Raw genomic sequence first — 16,982 nt, forward strand, 5'->3', positions numbered from 1 at the left:
GAATCGACACGATAGCAACATTTAACCCCAATTTTTTTTCTTTCTTTTCTTTTCTTTCTTTCTTTCATTATTTAATAGCCTTAGAGAATAGTAATTTTACCCTTATTATCATCACGTAAAACGATTCGTTTACATATCAATTTAGTAAAAAAAAAAAAAAAGAACTCATCCCAAAAGTTTTAACTTATAGAACATGTATGACCAACATTATGATTGACCAAGATTGAAGTGTACCAGGGAGGTAAACGATTGAGAATTATTTACCTAAAAGGTCAATCGATCATATCAAACAATAAAAAGAGTTAAAAAAGATGTCGTCTACAAATAATATGTACAGGTTGATGATTCTTTTGGAGGAAGAAATTGGAGAACCAGATTTAAAGGACGGGAGCATAGATGAGGCGACTGAAACCGAGACGAAAGATGTCCATAATTCAGATGAAGAAAAAAATGTTAAAAAAATGCACGAGTTCATTGAAGAATTAATATTGCCGTTCGGAACTGAAGAATTGGATCTATTAAACGAGTGGTTTGACAAATTTGATGAAGAAATTTGTATACCGAATGAAGGTCACATCAAATATGAAATTACAAGCGATGGTTTAATCGTTTTACTGTTGGATAAGGAAATCGAGGATGTAGTTGGAGAAATTAAAAAATTCATCGAAACTAATCAGTAATTAGATGGATATATTCCAACAAAGAAGTTGATCTACCACGTTAGTGTTAGTGGAAACATCGTAGTCGCATTAACTCTAATGTCAGGATCAAGAAAGTACGGCCACATTGATAGAAGTCTTCGAAAAAGAAGACTGGAGGCATCTCTAATATTCTATATACCAAACATTCATACAAGCATTAAAAAAGCATACATAATTTACACATATATAAGATATAGATAAATTCGAAGATTGGCATGATGACTGTTCAATTCTTTTTTAAAATTCATTCTTATAAGGATGGCTCCTTCGGTAGAATAGAAATATAAAGAATGGTAATTTTATAATCTTTTTGTGGTGCCTCAGAGCCCTACTGTTCAGAATAATAAAAAAAACGGTGTCTTTTCCTGCAACTGTAAAACATCTTTCCCTTTCTATTGCAAGGCTATTCAAAAATCAGTATCATAGCTAGTTCAAATACAAACTGTGTTTCAAAATATTTACAGGATGGATCCTTTGAGCATTGACCATAACTAAGATTGGTATAGTCTATACCCGTTAGTTAGGACCTTCAAGTCCATTTTTACTGTATAGGTTGTGAGAGATCATTCCACGTGAATATTCCGAGCTTTGCAGGTAAATTTTATTGGAATGATACTCTACAAATAGCAGTATCAGATATCACATATCGATCAGGCCCTGAATGTCTTGTATGGTCCAGATCCCATGTTGCCTAACCCCTTAAATAATTAACTTGTGCTTGTTTATTAGAAATAACATTCCTTTAAAATGAAAAAATCGTTATTGACGCACTTTTTTTTGAAAAATTTTGTAAATAGCTTTAGCAACTTCCCAAAACTGCAGGAACAAGACTAAGATCCAGGAAGAAACAAGGACCGCGGGTCTTTGGTAGGTAATCTGTACATAGCATAATAGGTTATTGTTGTTATATTGAATTTGTTGTTGGAATGAGCTTATAACTTGCGTCTTGTGTGTTTATATATCAATTAGAATTTGTAGTAAAGTGAGTGATAATCGACAAACGCTAAAGAAATAGCCTAAAATTGCTCTAAAGCACTTCCTTTCCTCCATTATAGTTGGAAAACACTAAGATTCTTTCCTTATCTAGAAAACACTATTGCAATTCTCTCAAGGATCATTGTTACGGCTATTAATTCAAGTATTTTGATAAAAAAAACATTCTCAATACGTGTCCCACTATCCTTAATCTATAACAACTGCATATCTAATAATTACTAAAGAAAAGAAAAAAAGATGCTAGAGGATTATCAAAAGAATTTCTTGGATTTAGCTGTTGAATGTAAAGCTTTAACATTTGGTTCATTCACTTTAAAATCAGGGAGAGTTTCTCCATACTTTTTCAATTTAGGGTTCTTCAATACTGGTAAGCTTTTATCCAACTTGGCTACCGCTTACGCCATTGCTATCATTCAATCCGATTTGAAATTTGACGTGATATTTGGTCCTGCATATAAGGGGATCCCATTGGCCTCCATTGTCTGTGTGAAATTGGCCGAAATTGGTGGTTCAAAATTCCAAAATATTCAATATTCCTTCAATAGAAAGGAAGCTAAAGACCATGGTGAAGGTGGGAATATTGTCGGTGCCTCATTGAATAACAAACGTGTCTTAATTATTGATGATGTGATGACTGCAGGAACAGCTATTAATGAAGCATTTGAGATTATTGGCAAGGCAAACGGTACCGTAGTTGGTTCCATCATTGCTTTGGATAGGCAAGAAATTGTGGATACGACAACATCACAAAATGGGTTATCCGCTACTCAAGCTGTAAGCCAAAGATATGGTATCCCAGTTTTGAGTATTGTGTCTCTTTCTCATGTTATTAATTACCTTGATGGTAAAATTACTAAGGAAGAAAAATCAAAAATTGAGGAATATCGTCAAACTTATGGTGCTTAGATAGTCTATACAGAAAAGAGTAGGAAGCTACCCCTTAGTAATTGGAATACTTTTTTTCCATGACTCTATTTTCTTTGTACTTCCCAATGTTCTTCCATAAACGCAACAACAGGAAATATTTCATGGCTTCTTCATCCAACATATATATATATATATGTACCCATACATTTCATTAGTTTTATAGATTAATGTATACTCGTTTTAAACTGTAATACGTATGTTTCTTAATTTATTAAAAACGCAATAGCTCTGAACAGGTTTAACATTTATTCTCATTGCTATACTATACAATTTTGGAATCCCTTGTTAAACATGAATGAATCGAAATATAATACAAATATAATCCTACTACTCGTTCCTTAGTTGATAAATTCGTATATTTTTATTATCTCCTGATCACTTTGTATTTATTCTTAGGCATTTTCATTGGTTTATCATTTATAGCTGGTTTAGGCGCTTGAGGTTGTTCCTCATATATAGACTTAACCATTGGATGGCCCATTAATAATGGACTGTGTAAAGGAACTATGTCATTCATCTTAAAGCCTTTAACACGTGGTATTTTCTTAGATTCTACACCATCATAATCTGGTCCATATGGAAGTTCTCTTAATGATTTCAAAGTCGTTGGATGTTTTTGTAAATATTTTGCAATTGATTTCATTAGTTCTCGTTTACCTCCCTTAAATCTATTACCATCAGCGGCAATTTGACCATTTTGCTTTAGCAAGATACGAATTCTTCCTGGATTCCCAAAATCTTGTGGATGTGTCTTCTGATCTTCAAAGACACATATTAATCCCAAGTTCCCCGCAGCATCAGCCATTGTCTTGGCTAATGGATTTTCCACTGCCAATTCCTTAGGGACTCTTCTTCCCTCCTTATGAGATCTATTCTTATCGAAGTAACATGGATATAGTATTTGAAATTTCTTCATATCTTTTAAAATTTCTTTACTTACTTGTTTGGAACGTTCTATTTTCCCAGTCTGTGGATTGATAAACGCAAATGCATTCTCATTTCCAATATTATTGTAGTTCGATTGTTGAAACTGAGTGGCAAAATCTGGTAATTGAGTAGCCTCTTCATTGTCTTGACTTCTGACCACGGTTGGTGTTATTTTGGGAGCTATTGGAGTCCTCAAGCTAGGATCCAATTCTGCTAAATCCATATCTAGATCATCAATATCATTATAATCGGTGATTTCTTCTAGTTTTGGCATGATTGACGTACTGACACTTTCTCTTGAGGATCCTGTTTTTCTCTATTAGTTGCTCGTTATACTTATGCCTCTCCAACTCTCTTTTACAGCTCAAACTTCCAACATTCGTTAAATTCTTCTTTAGACGGTTTATTTCCTTTCGGGAAACTTTCAAAGCTAACAGAACCGCTAAAATGGCTAATGAACTCATTCCAAATCCAAAAGGAATTTTGCCATTGGTAAGATTATATATTACTAGGATATAAATTTAAGACTTTATATGAATATATACCGTATATGTAAACAAAGAAGTATGTAAAGTCAATCGTGATAAGCCTCTGTCGTATTCTCTTTTATAATCACATCTAGGAAAAATATATCTAACATTTCTAAAATCATGCTGCAAGATAAGTATCGATTTTGTAACATGCCATGGACCCTTATAGCAGCATCTCTTGAATTCGACAATCCAACCACTTTGCCGCATAATTCAATAAACAATGATTGTAAAACGACCTGTGAATCACAGCGTGTCCTTGTCTTTTCACCTGGTGTTCGGATTGGCCTTATAGGTTCAGTTTTCCTTTTCGTTATCGATCCATTGACACCCCATAATGATTTTTTTAGTAATCCCAACATTTCATATATTCCCTCCTCAGAACGTATCTCTTCGATATTTATTTTGATATATTTTTCGATAGTACTTCCTAACAACTGCTGAAGAACTGTACTTATTGCTTTCCCACGTAACCAATTCGAATTAGAATTGTTTCTATTTAATTGGAAAACTGAAATGAATAGATTACATATGGATTTCACGATGGGTTTGCTTTCATGACGGATCATAGGATCATTCTGAAAAGGGTGAAACTCATCATTTTTATAGTTTTCTCCATCTTCCAAGTCCTCTACATTTATTTGATTATTCTGATCTGCTGGAGGGTTAGAATGTACTTGATCATACAATGCAACTTGTGATCCAGAGGAACTATTTGAAGCAATCGATGACATTGATGATGTGTTCAGATTTTTCATCGTAGGAATTGAATGAGTGCTGCTATTACTTGTGCTATTGTCATTGGTACTTTGATTAAGTTGATCCATACCATAAATGTCAACCATCGCTTTGTCAATGACGAATGCCCTAAAAACACTGTCTTGGCATATTTCAGGGATATTTAAGAGTGCCCTAAGATACATTTCCAACTTATGTTGTCGTTCTTCATATAATAAGTATGGATTGATATGATATTTGAAAGACATTGGAATTTTGGAAGGGAACATTTCGTTCTTTTGTAAAAATTTGACTTGAGAACGGTAATATTTCTTCAAATATTCATTCAGTTTGAAGAATTCGTTGTATCTTCTTCCTGTTTCCCAAGTTGTAGTGTGTCCATTGTAACAATGTTCGATATCAATAAGGTAATATGCAGTTTCTCCCAGATTATTAATATTTGTACGATGTTCCAAATAAAAGGATTTAATAAAAACTTTAGTCTGTCTATATAATGCATTGGCGTCTTTTTTAATCAAACATTGCTGTTGCAATAATTCCTCGTTCTTTAATTCTCTCAATAAGGCCTTTTGGGACTTCCTCAATAATTTTAATTGGTTTTGGTTGTTCGTTAGTTCGGCTTTCAAAACTAAATAATTTAACAATTCTAACTCCTTTTCTATTTCTTCAATTGAAATAGTTAATTGAGCAATTTTGTCACTTATAGTGGAAAATTTTCGTTTCATTTTTTGAAGCTTCCTGATATTGAATCCATGCTCTGGATTATCTACAATCTCACTGTTTTCAACGTTGAACTCAGAATTAAGAAGTTCAAGTTCATTAAATGATTCAGTCCGATTAGTTTGGATCTCTGCCTCGAATATGCTCTTCTCGTTTTTTAGGGTGTTCTTTACTGCTTTACCATTGTGACCTTCATTGCCATGAATTCTGTCCGTTTCTTCAAGAGAAGGAGCATTCACAATTTTCTCGAGGGCTTCGTTAAGATCAGGGTTCGTGAGTATTCGTACCGAATCAAAGGTATCGTTGGTAGTATGTGTATTTGGGGTCATAGGGTCCAGTGCCTTCTCTGATGTAAAGAATTTAGTGTAAATATCAGTTTTAGTAAAATCATTTGAAGAAATCATTTGTAGAAACACCTTGCTTTCTTTAAACTTCTCAAAAAATTCAGATTGTAATACCCTCTCAGCTTCCTTCTGTAATAATAACAGACTTCTCCGAGCTAAAACTAATGCTTGCTCATCGCCATTATTAGAAGTAGATAAAAATAACAATACATTACTTACTAATCCTTTATCCAAGGTTTTCATGATCTGTAAATCAACATCTTGAAATAATTCACTGTAAATACTTCTAATTTCGGTACTGCTTACGAATGTTGTTTCTAATAATATTTCGTTAGAGGATACATCTTCAAGGGGATTTTTCGAAGATTCAACAATTTCCCAATATTTCAGTAAAGTAATTCCCTTTTTGTCTGGACAAGTATACAAATACTTCTTAAACTCATTCAAACATAACTTATCAGAGGAAACAAAATCAAAAGAAATTGCCCTAATAAATGACTCGAACTCATCAAGGATATTTTCTTCATCACTAAGAAAAGTGTATAATTGCTTTGCAATATTATCATTCTTGTTCGCTTCGCGATTGTTGATCATATCGTTATGCAGCAGTTTGGATTGAACAAGCTTTAATGAAAGTAATAATCTATCCTTATATTTACAATCTATTTGGGAATTATCTATATTCTTCCTTAACTCCACTAGCTTGGTCATTAGTATAAATTTATTCGCCCTCAATTCAGTGATTGAGTTCATTGAACTTAATTCTTTTAAAAACATTTCAAATTGTTCACCTGTAAATGATGGCTTTAAATCAAGCTTGATGTTCGTGAGATTTACACGGGCATTTGTGGGAGAATTTGATGTGGAATGACCTTGTAGTTCTTTTGTCAGGATTCGTCGTATTTGTTTCACTTGTGTTCTTTCTTTCATTTTCTTCTCACCAATCGAAATCATGATAAGATTCCAAGTATCAGGATCAGTAAATTTAGAGACTAGCGGATTGAATATACATGAATCCATGATTTCCCTTAATAGGATTGAAACAAATGGTGATTTCAATTCATTTTCGTCAATTATTTCAGATAGTAACTGTTGAGATAAGCCATTCAAATATTTCCCAATATCATTGTCCAATTCATTACTTCTAAGGGGAATTGCCTTATGTAACTTATAATTTTTATTGAATTCAACAGCCAACTGGAATTCAAAATTATTTTGCAAAGCTTTTTGCGAGGTAGGATCATTTAATATAGATTCTCTAGCATCACAATATGTATTCACATATTTCGTAAACAATGGAAGTAATTTCAATATCAGATTTTCTAAAGTATCCTCTGTAGCAACTCTTTTTTGCAAGTTAATCACAGCAAGTCTAAGAAGACAACGGATTGCTTTGGGGAAACTAGAATCCTCATTAGGATCAATTCTTGTGAACCAAGAATTAATGAAATCCCGCAAGATTAAATCAATAATATTTTCTAATTCCTTACTTATTTTACTCGATTTTTCGAAAATTGGTTCATTTATGGATGAAAAAGAGTTAGTTTCTGGGGTATGAGCTCTTTTTAAATGTTTTTCCACAGGTCGATTGATATCAGGTAATGTTGTAGCCAAAGTGGTAAAAAGAAAGAAACCAATAAGTGGAAGAACACCAAATGTCAATATCCAAAATAAGTGCCTAGCTATCAGCAGGAAAACAATTATTCCCAAGACATGTCTATATCGATGTATGGTAATTATGCCATTCGTAGACATGCATTCATAAGTTACTTCTTTTACTCTTGTTTTGAATTGACTGTTTACTTTTTCTATGAATGTGAGTCTTTATGTAAAGTTTGTAATGTTTATAAATATTTTGATGTGTAATCTAAAGTTCGGTATAAATACGAACGTACTGTAACAGAAATTACATGAAGAAACATCATAGAATAAGATAATTTGTGCAACTCTGCACTTGTAGTTCTGGGCATGAATCTATAAATGTGTCAGAGACTATAAATTATCTTTTATTTGTTTTATATTAATAAAGAAATCTTAAAAAACACGATACCTATATTATGACTATATATTATACATATATTAGAATGCTTACTTTATTATTGTTTTTATCATTATTATAATTCATCTTGGATGAGAAAATCTTGAAGATCTTTAATTGATTTTTTGAGTTGTGCAACGAATACTGTTCTAGTAGATTCATCATCTAGCAATTGCTGCTCTTCGACAGTACTGGATATTATTCTTGAATTCAAATATCTTGGGTGCGTTAATAACTTATTTAAGACAGCATACAAGTCTCTTCTTTCATATTGATAGTCTAATCCACTAACGAGCTCGAAAGTTTTATCAGTTTCTGATACAGTTGTTCCAACATCGTTCTCATTGGAAAGATTTTCACCTAAGTATTTCTTGTAATTTAAGTCATCCAGCATTTTCTGTATCAACACTAATTGCCAAGTTTCATTAAGCAACGACGTCGATATAACCAATCTATTATTATCAGACCAACTAAATATTGTACTTTTAATTTGTTTACTGAAATATGAAATAAACAGACAACATTCAGGTAAAACTCTTGAACCGAAATCTCTTAACAATATTTGAATTATTACGAGTAATCCATTACTCCAAAGACTGTGTAATTTAGGTTCCAATCTTGGTCTAATAAATCCTTGCTGCAATACTTTAGACAAGGGACTTTCTAATAATATGGTAAACATTCCATTAGTGATGAATTTTTCTGCTATTGGCGGCACGGAGCAAAGAGATGTGATGTATGGTAAAACAATGGTTCCAATGGTAGGATCATCCTTAGATTTATAATAATCTGCACTCGAATAGACATTTAAAATCACTTTAATGGTACCCATATCATTTAACGAAGATGCTAATAGCATATTAAAATGTTCAGTCGGCTTTAATGAGACGAGCGTTTTGAATAATGATAATAATAGATTCAGGCTATGTTTTCTTTTTTCAAAGTTAATCAATCTATCCTCTTTCGAACCAATGTCCAGTTTACATTGGCTGATATCTGATAATACTTGTGAAAAGATTAATTGTACACCATTAGAGAAGGAAAATTCGAAGAATTCCAAAAGTTGGTCAGATAATAATTCAATAAATTGAGTTCTTGAAGTCGACAATGTGAGTATAATTAAGATAGATCTCAATATTGGTATATAAAAATCAAAAGTTGTTGAAGCCCTGTTCGGATCTGCGACGCTTTTCAAGTAGTTAACATCATTTGATTTAAAGATTGTTAATAATCGAGAAAGAATCTCGATTAATTTTTTTTCATCGATACTCTTAGAATTTTTTTGGAAAGAAAACAAAATGAAAAAGCATAATTCAAGTCTACCAAAATATATACCTTCAAAATCATGATTTATAATACCATATCTGATGTTTAGGTCCAGCAAATTTATCACCAAATCGATAAAGGTGTTTGGTTCTTTAGATAATTTCACGAATGAAGTCAATAAAGCACCACATGATTTTGTTGATGATATTTGATTTTGGATGTATTGAAGATTAATGGAAAGATCAATTATTCTATCCCTCAATCCAATGGAGTTGCATGTGCCGACCCATTTTTCATCATTCTTGAAAATTAAATCCATTGTCTGTATATCGTAGGCATTTTCTGGCAAATTCTTTAAAGAAGAACCATAGAATTGGTTCACTTTGAAATCATTCAAATCATATAATGGATACGTCTCATTGAACTCCTTTTGAAGAGATTCATATAAATTCATTTGATAACCATGTATCTCGAAAAATGGAGTTAAGATTGTACCGATATCTTTACGATTCAACAGTTGAAAAACTTTGGAAGTAGTGCTGTTTGATGATGAGTATAAACTCAATGCAAAGATTTCCATAATTTTAAAAATCAAAACATACTTATTGGACAGTTTAATAAATTCTTTCCTTGATAATGGTAAATCGGTACGATTATTCGTTTCTTCTCGTTGCTGTTCGTTTTGAAGTTGAGATTGCTTGAAGGAAAGGAATATATCTAGTAAAATTTCGATACAGTTCTGATCATCATTGAAGAAACGTGCATCTTTCAAAGTATTACAAACTCGGGCAACGGTGGTTAACAATTTTATTGCCACAGAAACAGGTAATTCGTCTAGTTCTGATACTTTCCTTTGTAAAATTTTGAAAATGGTCTTATTTTCATTACTAGCGATTAAGCTTTTCTTATCCTTAAGATTTGAAGATGCAAATTGTCCAGTTAAGAATAAAATAGCTAACCCCTCTTGATCTGTCTCCATCAGATCACCAATGAAAGTGTAAATATTTTTAGATAATTGATAATCGTTTAAATTGTTTTCCAAATCCTCAGCAAGAGTTTGCAGAAATAACTTCGAATGATCTTCACCTAAGTATGATAATAAGGATGGATATTCCTGATTAATCTTCTTATCATTGTAAACCAAATTGTTAAGGATATGAGACTTTCTTGGAACTTTAATCAAAGCATCGAATAAAGTAATTATTGGAGATCTTAATTCAGGGGATGAGTGATAAATTTCGACAAATTTTTTAGAATTTTGATAAAACAATACTTCTAAGTTGCCTGGGGTTAATCCTGTATGACTTCTTATAATAACCAATAGATGTGCAAAATAAAAAGATATATTAATCAATTCTGAATAAAGGTTACCGAATGATTTATTACCCTTTGATGAAATTTGATCATTTTGAGAAGATAATAAAATATTAATTAGTGTATTGGATGCTGCTTGAGAATCCAATGCTTTAAGATTGGCAAACGTATTAATGAGTTTACCAATTGCAGATATGAAATGTTGTTGGTATTCATTATTAGTTGTTGTTTTGTTGCTGTTCTTATTGGCATCAATTCCACAGCCGATTCCATAATAATGATATAAAATTTGGGAAAATATTAAGGTTAATTGGTAACCTATTTGGAATCTTTGGTTAACGTCATTAAATTTCCAAAATTGATAATTTTCATAAATATGGATCAAATGACATAATAATTTATCAGTGACTTCACATTTAGTCTTATATGATAAAGTAAGTTCTCTTACTAATAAATCAATGACTAAAATGTTTGTTAATTTGATTAATGAAATTGTGAAATCATAATTTCCAGTGGATAATTCAATGGTACCCAATATAATATTTGCAAATCCAGTTTTACCATATTTATCTAACAAATCTGATCTTGCTAAATATGACCAAACTAAATGTGGATAATTTATAACCAAATTATTAGTAAATGATGTACAAGTACTTAAAATTTGGTAATTTCTCTTATTTAAAGAAGTTTCAAAAATTTTAAAAATGACATCAAAAATTTCCTTATTCAATTCAGCACCACCATCGTACATATTATTATTTTTTATGTCGTCAGTCATATTATTCATTGAATTATTTGACAATTCATTTATAATTTGATTTATTCTTTCTTGTGGTAATTCATTTGATGAAACGATTTTACCAATTAAATCTATAATGGATATCATTAATTGTTGTAAATCTTGATCCATTGAATTAGTATTACTTAAATCTGAAAAATTTCTTGCTAAATTTTCCAAGATATGACCAATCATTGACCAACCATTATATTCATAGAAGAAAACCACTATTGAAGAAGGTGCAGGTATAATTGGTGCTGATTCTGATAATATTGATATGGCGTCATCCTTATTGTTGTCATTTGTTGATGTTGATGATTTTGTCGCAATTTCTTTTGTGATTGGAATAATTTTAGCTATTGAATCTTTAGGAATTATAATTGAAATATTTGAATCGAATTCAACAGGTAATCTTACTGATATATCCTTTTTCAATATAATTAAATCGGAGTCAATATCCTGGTTTGTTTCTGGGTCTATATCATTAATATCATAATCAGATTCAGTTAATGAAGAAGAATTAAATGTTGTGAATGAATTTAAATGATTTAAATGAAAATCAGCGAATTGAGAACTTGTTGAACAAATGTTTATAAAGGGTAACAATCCTTCCTTTAATAATGGGATTTTTGTTTTCAAAGTTGCTATTTTATTTTCAATCAAATTATTTGTTAAGAATTTTTCCACGAATGGTCTTGGAATTTCTTTAGATAAAGTTAATTTGATTAAATGAGAAAATTTAATATTGATGGGAATAAAATTCAATGTGAATGCTAGAAATGAAGATAATATAGTTGGATAAATTTCATCATTTGATAGATCTTGAATGATAATTTCAATGGAATTTAAAACATTTAAATGTTCAGCAATAGATGCAAATTGGTTAATTGTTTCTAATAGGTTATTGTTATTTGGTTCATTATTATTTTTAGTGTTAAAGACGTAGTTTACAAAATCTTCTGTATCATTATCATCATTGTCATTATCGAAAGTTTCATCTAAAATGATTGATTTTGTGTAAAGTATGAATGACCACATATAATATAATGTTGGATTTAAAGATAATTGATCATTTAATGAAGCGAAATTTAAAGAATTAATGAAAATTGAATGAATAGATTTAAATATTTCTTTATTATTGAAGAAATGATTTTCTGAATCTAGAATTTTGATTGATGAAGTCTTTGTATCTAACCCTAATATTAATAATGAATTAACAACGAATAAAGATTGTAAGATTGAAATTGAATTTCCTTCATTAGAATTAGAATTAGCGTTAGCAATTGTTGTTGTGGATGATAGAGATGGTGTGAAGGATGTTATATTTGAATTTAATGCTAATAAAACATTTTCATTGTTGAATAATTGACACCATTTTAATATTATTTCATTTGATGGATTTGAATTTAAGAATAAATTTGTTAGAATTTTCAATAAATTTGTGATATAAATCAAATTATTTGAATTTTTCAAATCAATTAATTGAACTAATCTATCGTTATTATTATTTTTACCCGTATCGTTAGCGTTAGCGTTATCTAGAAATATTTTTTCATCAATGAAAATATTATCATAATAATTTATAGTTGAATTTTCTTCAATTAAAGATTGAAAAAGTGATATTAGATCATTTGAAATATTTTCAATTGATTCAATGGTGAAAAAATTGAACAAATTATCTTTAATAATAGGGAAATCTATATTCGATAAAAGGATTAATAAAGTTTCTAAGATTGCGTTTCTTTCCTTTAATACAGCCATAATTAAATCTTGTATAGTTAGGACAGTTGTATTATTATTTTCATCATCATCGTTATTATTATTTGTTATTAATGATATAATTTTCAAAGTTTCTTTAAAATCCAAATCTAAGAAATTTGAAATAATCCAAGATTTATGAAAGATATCTTTATTAATATTATCAAAAGTAGAACCTCTTAAAGTTAACTTATTGAAATATTCTGGAGGAGATGATATCGATTTCGATCTTTTATTATTATCATGTGTTGATGATGCGGATGATGATGTATTAAAATGAGTCAATTGAGTGAATAAGGTTTTATTTGTATCCAAATAATGATAAATTTTCTTAAATGTGGATATGATACCATTAGAGGGAAGATCATCATACATATCATCATCTTCTTGATGATTTAAATTTTCCAATGGAGATATGTCTATATTATTATTATTATTATTATTATTATTATTATTATTAATGTCAGTTGCATTTCTCTGATGTTTAACGTATGACCTTAGGAAATGATTAATATAAGTGAATGGAATTGAACCTGCATTTGTGTTTGTATTTGTATTTGTACTCGTCGTATTCGAAGTTATGTTTAGCGTTGTCTTGGGAATCATTATGATTAGGTATAACTATGAAACACAATGCTATGGCAACAGGATGAACGATATACCAAAAAGAAAACAGAAAACACTCTTTACTAGCTAACAGGGCGTCGATAGAGGTATTTAATTAGACAAGTAAACCTTCAAAGGAAGAGAGTATTATCGATTTGTTTTCACCCACTACACATAAAACTAGCTAGCTTTTATCTCTGTTTATTATTTTTCATATTAAAAGTTGTATGTAGTTACGAGAAAATTGTTTCGAGATTTTGAACTGGGCCGGCAGTCGGGCAGGCGGTAGGGTAATATCATACTATATGGAAACAGTCTTATACATTCCATTATAGATTCATGTGTATATATTGTTATTGTTATGTGAACCACAAGACAAAACATCCCCGGTGATATATATAGTCTCCAATGAACAAACAACTCTATGGATTCAAGTACGTATGTAGCACTCAAAAGTGGAAATGTCTCTTATGGATTAGCCATTCATCTTTGAATGTTCGAAAATATATAACAGATCCCAACTTGTTAAGAAAAACTTATAAAAAATCTACGATATACATCTAGATATACATATAGTAGCATAATATACAATATTATTTTTTATAGAAATAAAATGTAAGAAAAACAGAAACTTCTCAATGGAATACGAATATATCCAACAACTTGAGAATCAATCTATGATCAATATTCATATTTATATATTGATCATCCGTAAAAGAATAGATTGGTTTTTCCAGAGATTAAAATTAATTTCAGCACAATTACGGCTCCAATAGATATGTTTTATAATATTAGTATATTTTGAATCTAGTGGGAATTTGACATATGTGCTAATGTTAAGAGGGCATGAATGAATGAGTAAACAGGAAATCAATATCATTTATCAGAATATGAATTTTGTCATCTGACAAAAAAATGCTCATATCCTTTTCTCAATTGATTTAGTGTCTAACTCATTTATCAGAATAGTGTATAGCTTCCCTCTTAGGATACTCTAGTAGTATGCAAATAAAATGTACCAGAAATCTTTTTGTCAAAGAAGTGGCAAACACAAAAAAATGAAATGCAATCAGTTAATCACCGTTGTTGTTTTTTATATACGTACGTAGTGCTAAGATACTATTCTATACTATACTGTACTATACTATACTATACCCCAGGGTAACCCCTACACCTTTCGAGGAAATATGAAAACAAAGACGCGTAAAGTTTATGAAGACACGAAAGTTTTGGAAAATTTATTTTATAGGTCATATAATTATAATTATAATTATATTATATAGTGACTGGTATTGTATCTGGGACAAACAAGAGGAAGAATAAAGGAATCCTCTCTCAAAAAAAAAAAATCTATTGTTAAGAGTAACTTTTCTATTATTGAAAACTCTGTTCCAGGTTTCTAAAAGGATCTTACACTATACTTCTATTGGCATCTCAGATAAAAAATGGAAGCCGCAAATCTACAAATATATTGGCATGAATCTCAACCGGTATATAGTCTCTGTTTTGAACCACCTAGTCTATATTCATCATCATCATCATCATCATCATCATCAGCTACTAATGCAATTGACCAAAAAAAATTAGGGATGAGATTGATTACTGCTGGTGGAGATAACAAAATTAGATCATGGAGTTTAAATATGTCAGATTCAGATTTAAATTTTGATTCAGAACCGAAAACACAAGTGCAAAAGATTAATTCAATAGATTTTCTATCCTCGTTGACTCAACATGAACAAGCTATTAACGTGGTAAAATTTAATCCCCTAGGTAATATATTAGCATCTGCTGGTGATGATGGCCAAGTATTATTATGGAAAAGACATATTAATGATGATGTTGATGTTAATGATGATGACAACAACAAGGATGGTACCGAACGAACCCATATTAAAAAACCATTTGGAATGTCAAACGATAATGATGATGATGATAACCTCGAGGGAGTAAAAGATGACAATAATAATTCATGGTTCATATGGAAGAGATTACGTCCAAATGGTTCAAATACATCAGAAATTTACGATTTAGATTGGTCTCCATGTGGGAATTACATCGTTATTGGGTCCATGGATAATTGTATTAGAATTTTCCAAATTACCAAAAACAAAAATGATGAAAGCTCTTTTTTAAATAATCAAATATTTTCATTCAATGATCATAATCATTATGTACAAGGTGTAGTTTGGGATCCAATGAATCAATACATTTTATCTCAATCTGCTGATAGATCTGTCAATATTTATCAATTGATTTGGAATCATGAAAGTCAATTGATCAGTATCAAGTTTAAAAACAAGATTATCAAAGGTGATCTACCACAATCTATTGCAACCACTACAACAGGTACAAGGCAAAATACATTGGATTATAATAATTTGAAAACTTCTTATCTATTCCATAATGAATCATTACCTTCATTTTTTAGAAGATTGACTATTTCACCATGTGGTTCCTTGTTTTGTATACCAACAGGTATCTTCAAGCAACCAATAGTCTCTAAAGATGATAGCACGTCTAGTAACAATTCAAACTCTGATCCAAACAATTGTGTCTATTTTTATACAAGAGCTTCCATAATATCAAATTCGAATAGACCAATATTCACCATACCGTCTTTAAAGAAACCTGCTTTAGTAATAGCATTTAATCCAAATTTTTATCCATTATCATCATCAAAAGATGACGAGAATCATCATTCCCATCCATATATTAAACTACCGTATAAATTAATTTATGCAATTGCCACATCAAATGAAATATTAATTTATGATACAGAATCCATTGAACCAATATCAATAATTGGTAATTTACATTATACAGCATTGACAGATTTATCATGGTCATCAGACGGGACAATGTTAATGATATCTTCAACAGACGGATTTTGTTCATACATTTCCATTGATGCTGAGAAATATTTTGGGAACCCATTTTCAAATGATGAAAAGTTTAAGATTATTAATTTGAATAGATTAAAGTATGAGAAGACTCAAACGAATTCAACTACGACTAATAATAACAATGATAATAGTACGGGACCATCGATTATGGCGTCTACTAAAAATACGGTGACACCGTCAAATAAAATGGATATAATTAATATTCTACCTGTTAAGAGGAAAAACAAATCAAATGATAACAGTAGTACAATAGAGAAGAAGGAAGATAAGAGCGGCATAATAATAGAGTCATTGCCATTAGATAAAAAAATGAAACCAGATGAGAATTAGAAACAATAAAGCGAAAACAACCGTGAATTTAACTAATCATATGCAACAAAAGAGAAAAATATCATGTCATGTATTTACATAAGATCATAAAGATTAAAATTAC

The 16,982-nt window shown here is 30.5% G+C and overlaps 6 protein-coding genes across 6 annotated transcripts; 3 read left to right on the plus strand and 3 right to left on the minus strand.

Annotated features, from left to right (window-relative positions):
* Nucleotides 1–311: 311 nt before the first annotated feature.
* On the plus strand, nucleotides 312–680 carry NDAI0E00360 (uncharacterized protein; the record flags this gene model as incomplete). Its single annotated transcript, XM_003670047.1, has 1 exon — nucleotides 312–680. One exon carries the CDS (start codon nucleotides 312–314, stop codon nucleotides 678–680), a length of 369 nt encoding a protein of 122 aa, XP_003670095.1.
* Nucleotides 681–1,934: 1,254 nt separating this feature from the next.
* On the plus strand, nucleotides 1,935–2,603 carry URA5 (orotate phosphoribosyltransferase URA5; the record flags this gene model as incomplete). Its single annotated transcript, XM_003670048.1, has 1 exon — nucleotides 1,935–2,603. The coding sequence occupies one exon, from the start codon at nucleotides 1,935–1,937 to the stop codon at nucleotides 2,601–2,603; it is 669 nt and encodes a 222-aa protein (XP_003670096.1).
* A 385-nt stretch (nucleotides 2,604–2,988) lies between these two features.
* On the minus strand, nucleotides 2,989–3,825 carry SEC65 (RNA-binding signal recognition particle subunit SEC65; the record flags this gene model as incomplete). Its single annotated transcript, XM_003670049.1, has 1 exon — nucleotides 2,989–3,825. One exon carries the CDS (start codon nucleotides 3,823–3,825, stop codon nucleotides 2,989–2,991), a length of 837 nt encoding a protein of 278 aa, XP_003670097.1.
* Nucleotides 3,826–4,125: 300 nt separating this feature from the next.
* Nucleotides 4,126–7,638, minus strand: MDM1 (Mdm1p; the record flags this gene model as incomplete). The annotated part of the gene is made up of 1 exon (XM_003670050.1): nucleotides 4,126–7,638. The coding sequence occupies one exon, from the start codon at nucleotides 7,636–7,638 to the stop codon at nucleotides 4,126–4,128; it is 3,513 nt and encodes a 1,170-aa protein (XP_003670098.1).
* A 359-nt stretch (nucleotides 7,639–7,997) lies between these two features.
* NUP188 (Nup188p) lies at nucleotides 7,998–13,643 on the minus strand (the record flags this gene model as incomplete). The annotated part of the gene is made up of 1 exon (XM_003670051.1): nucleotides 7,998–13,643. The coding sequence occupies one exon, from the start codon at nucleotides 13,641–13,643 to the stop codon at nucleotides 7,998–8,000; it is 5,646 nt and encodes a 1,881-aa protein (XP_003670099.1).
* A 1,445-nt stretch (nucleotides 13,644–15,088) lies between these two features.
* CAC2 (Cac2p) lies at nucleotides 15,089–16,879 on the plus strand (the record flags this gene model as incomplete). The annotated part of the gene is made up of 1 exon (XM_003670052.1): nucleotides 15,089–16,879. The coding sequence occupies one exon, from the start codon at nucleotides 15,089–15,091 to the stop codon at nucleotides 16,877–16,879; it is 1,791 nt and encodes a 596-aa protein (XP_003670100.1).
* Nucleotides 16,880–16,982: the final 103 nt, after the last annotated feature.

This window comes from Naumovozyma dairenensis, chromosome 5 (genome assembly GCF_000227115.2).
Source record: "Naumovozyma dairenensis CBS 421 chromosome 5, complete genome".
Lineage (NCBI taxonomy): Eukaryota > Fungi > Ascomycota > Saccharomycetes > Saccharomycetales > Saccharomycetaceae > Naumovozyma > Naumovozyma dairenensis.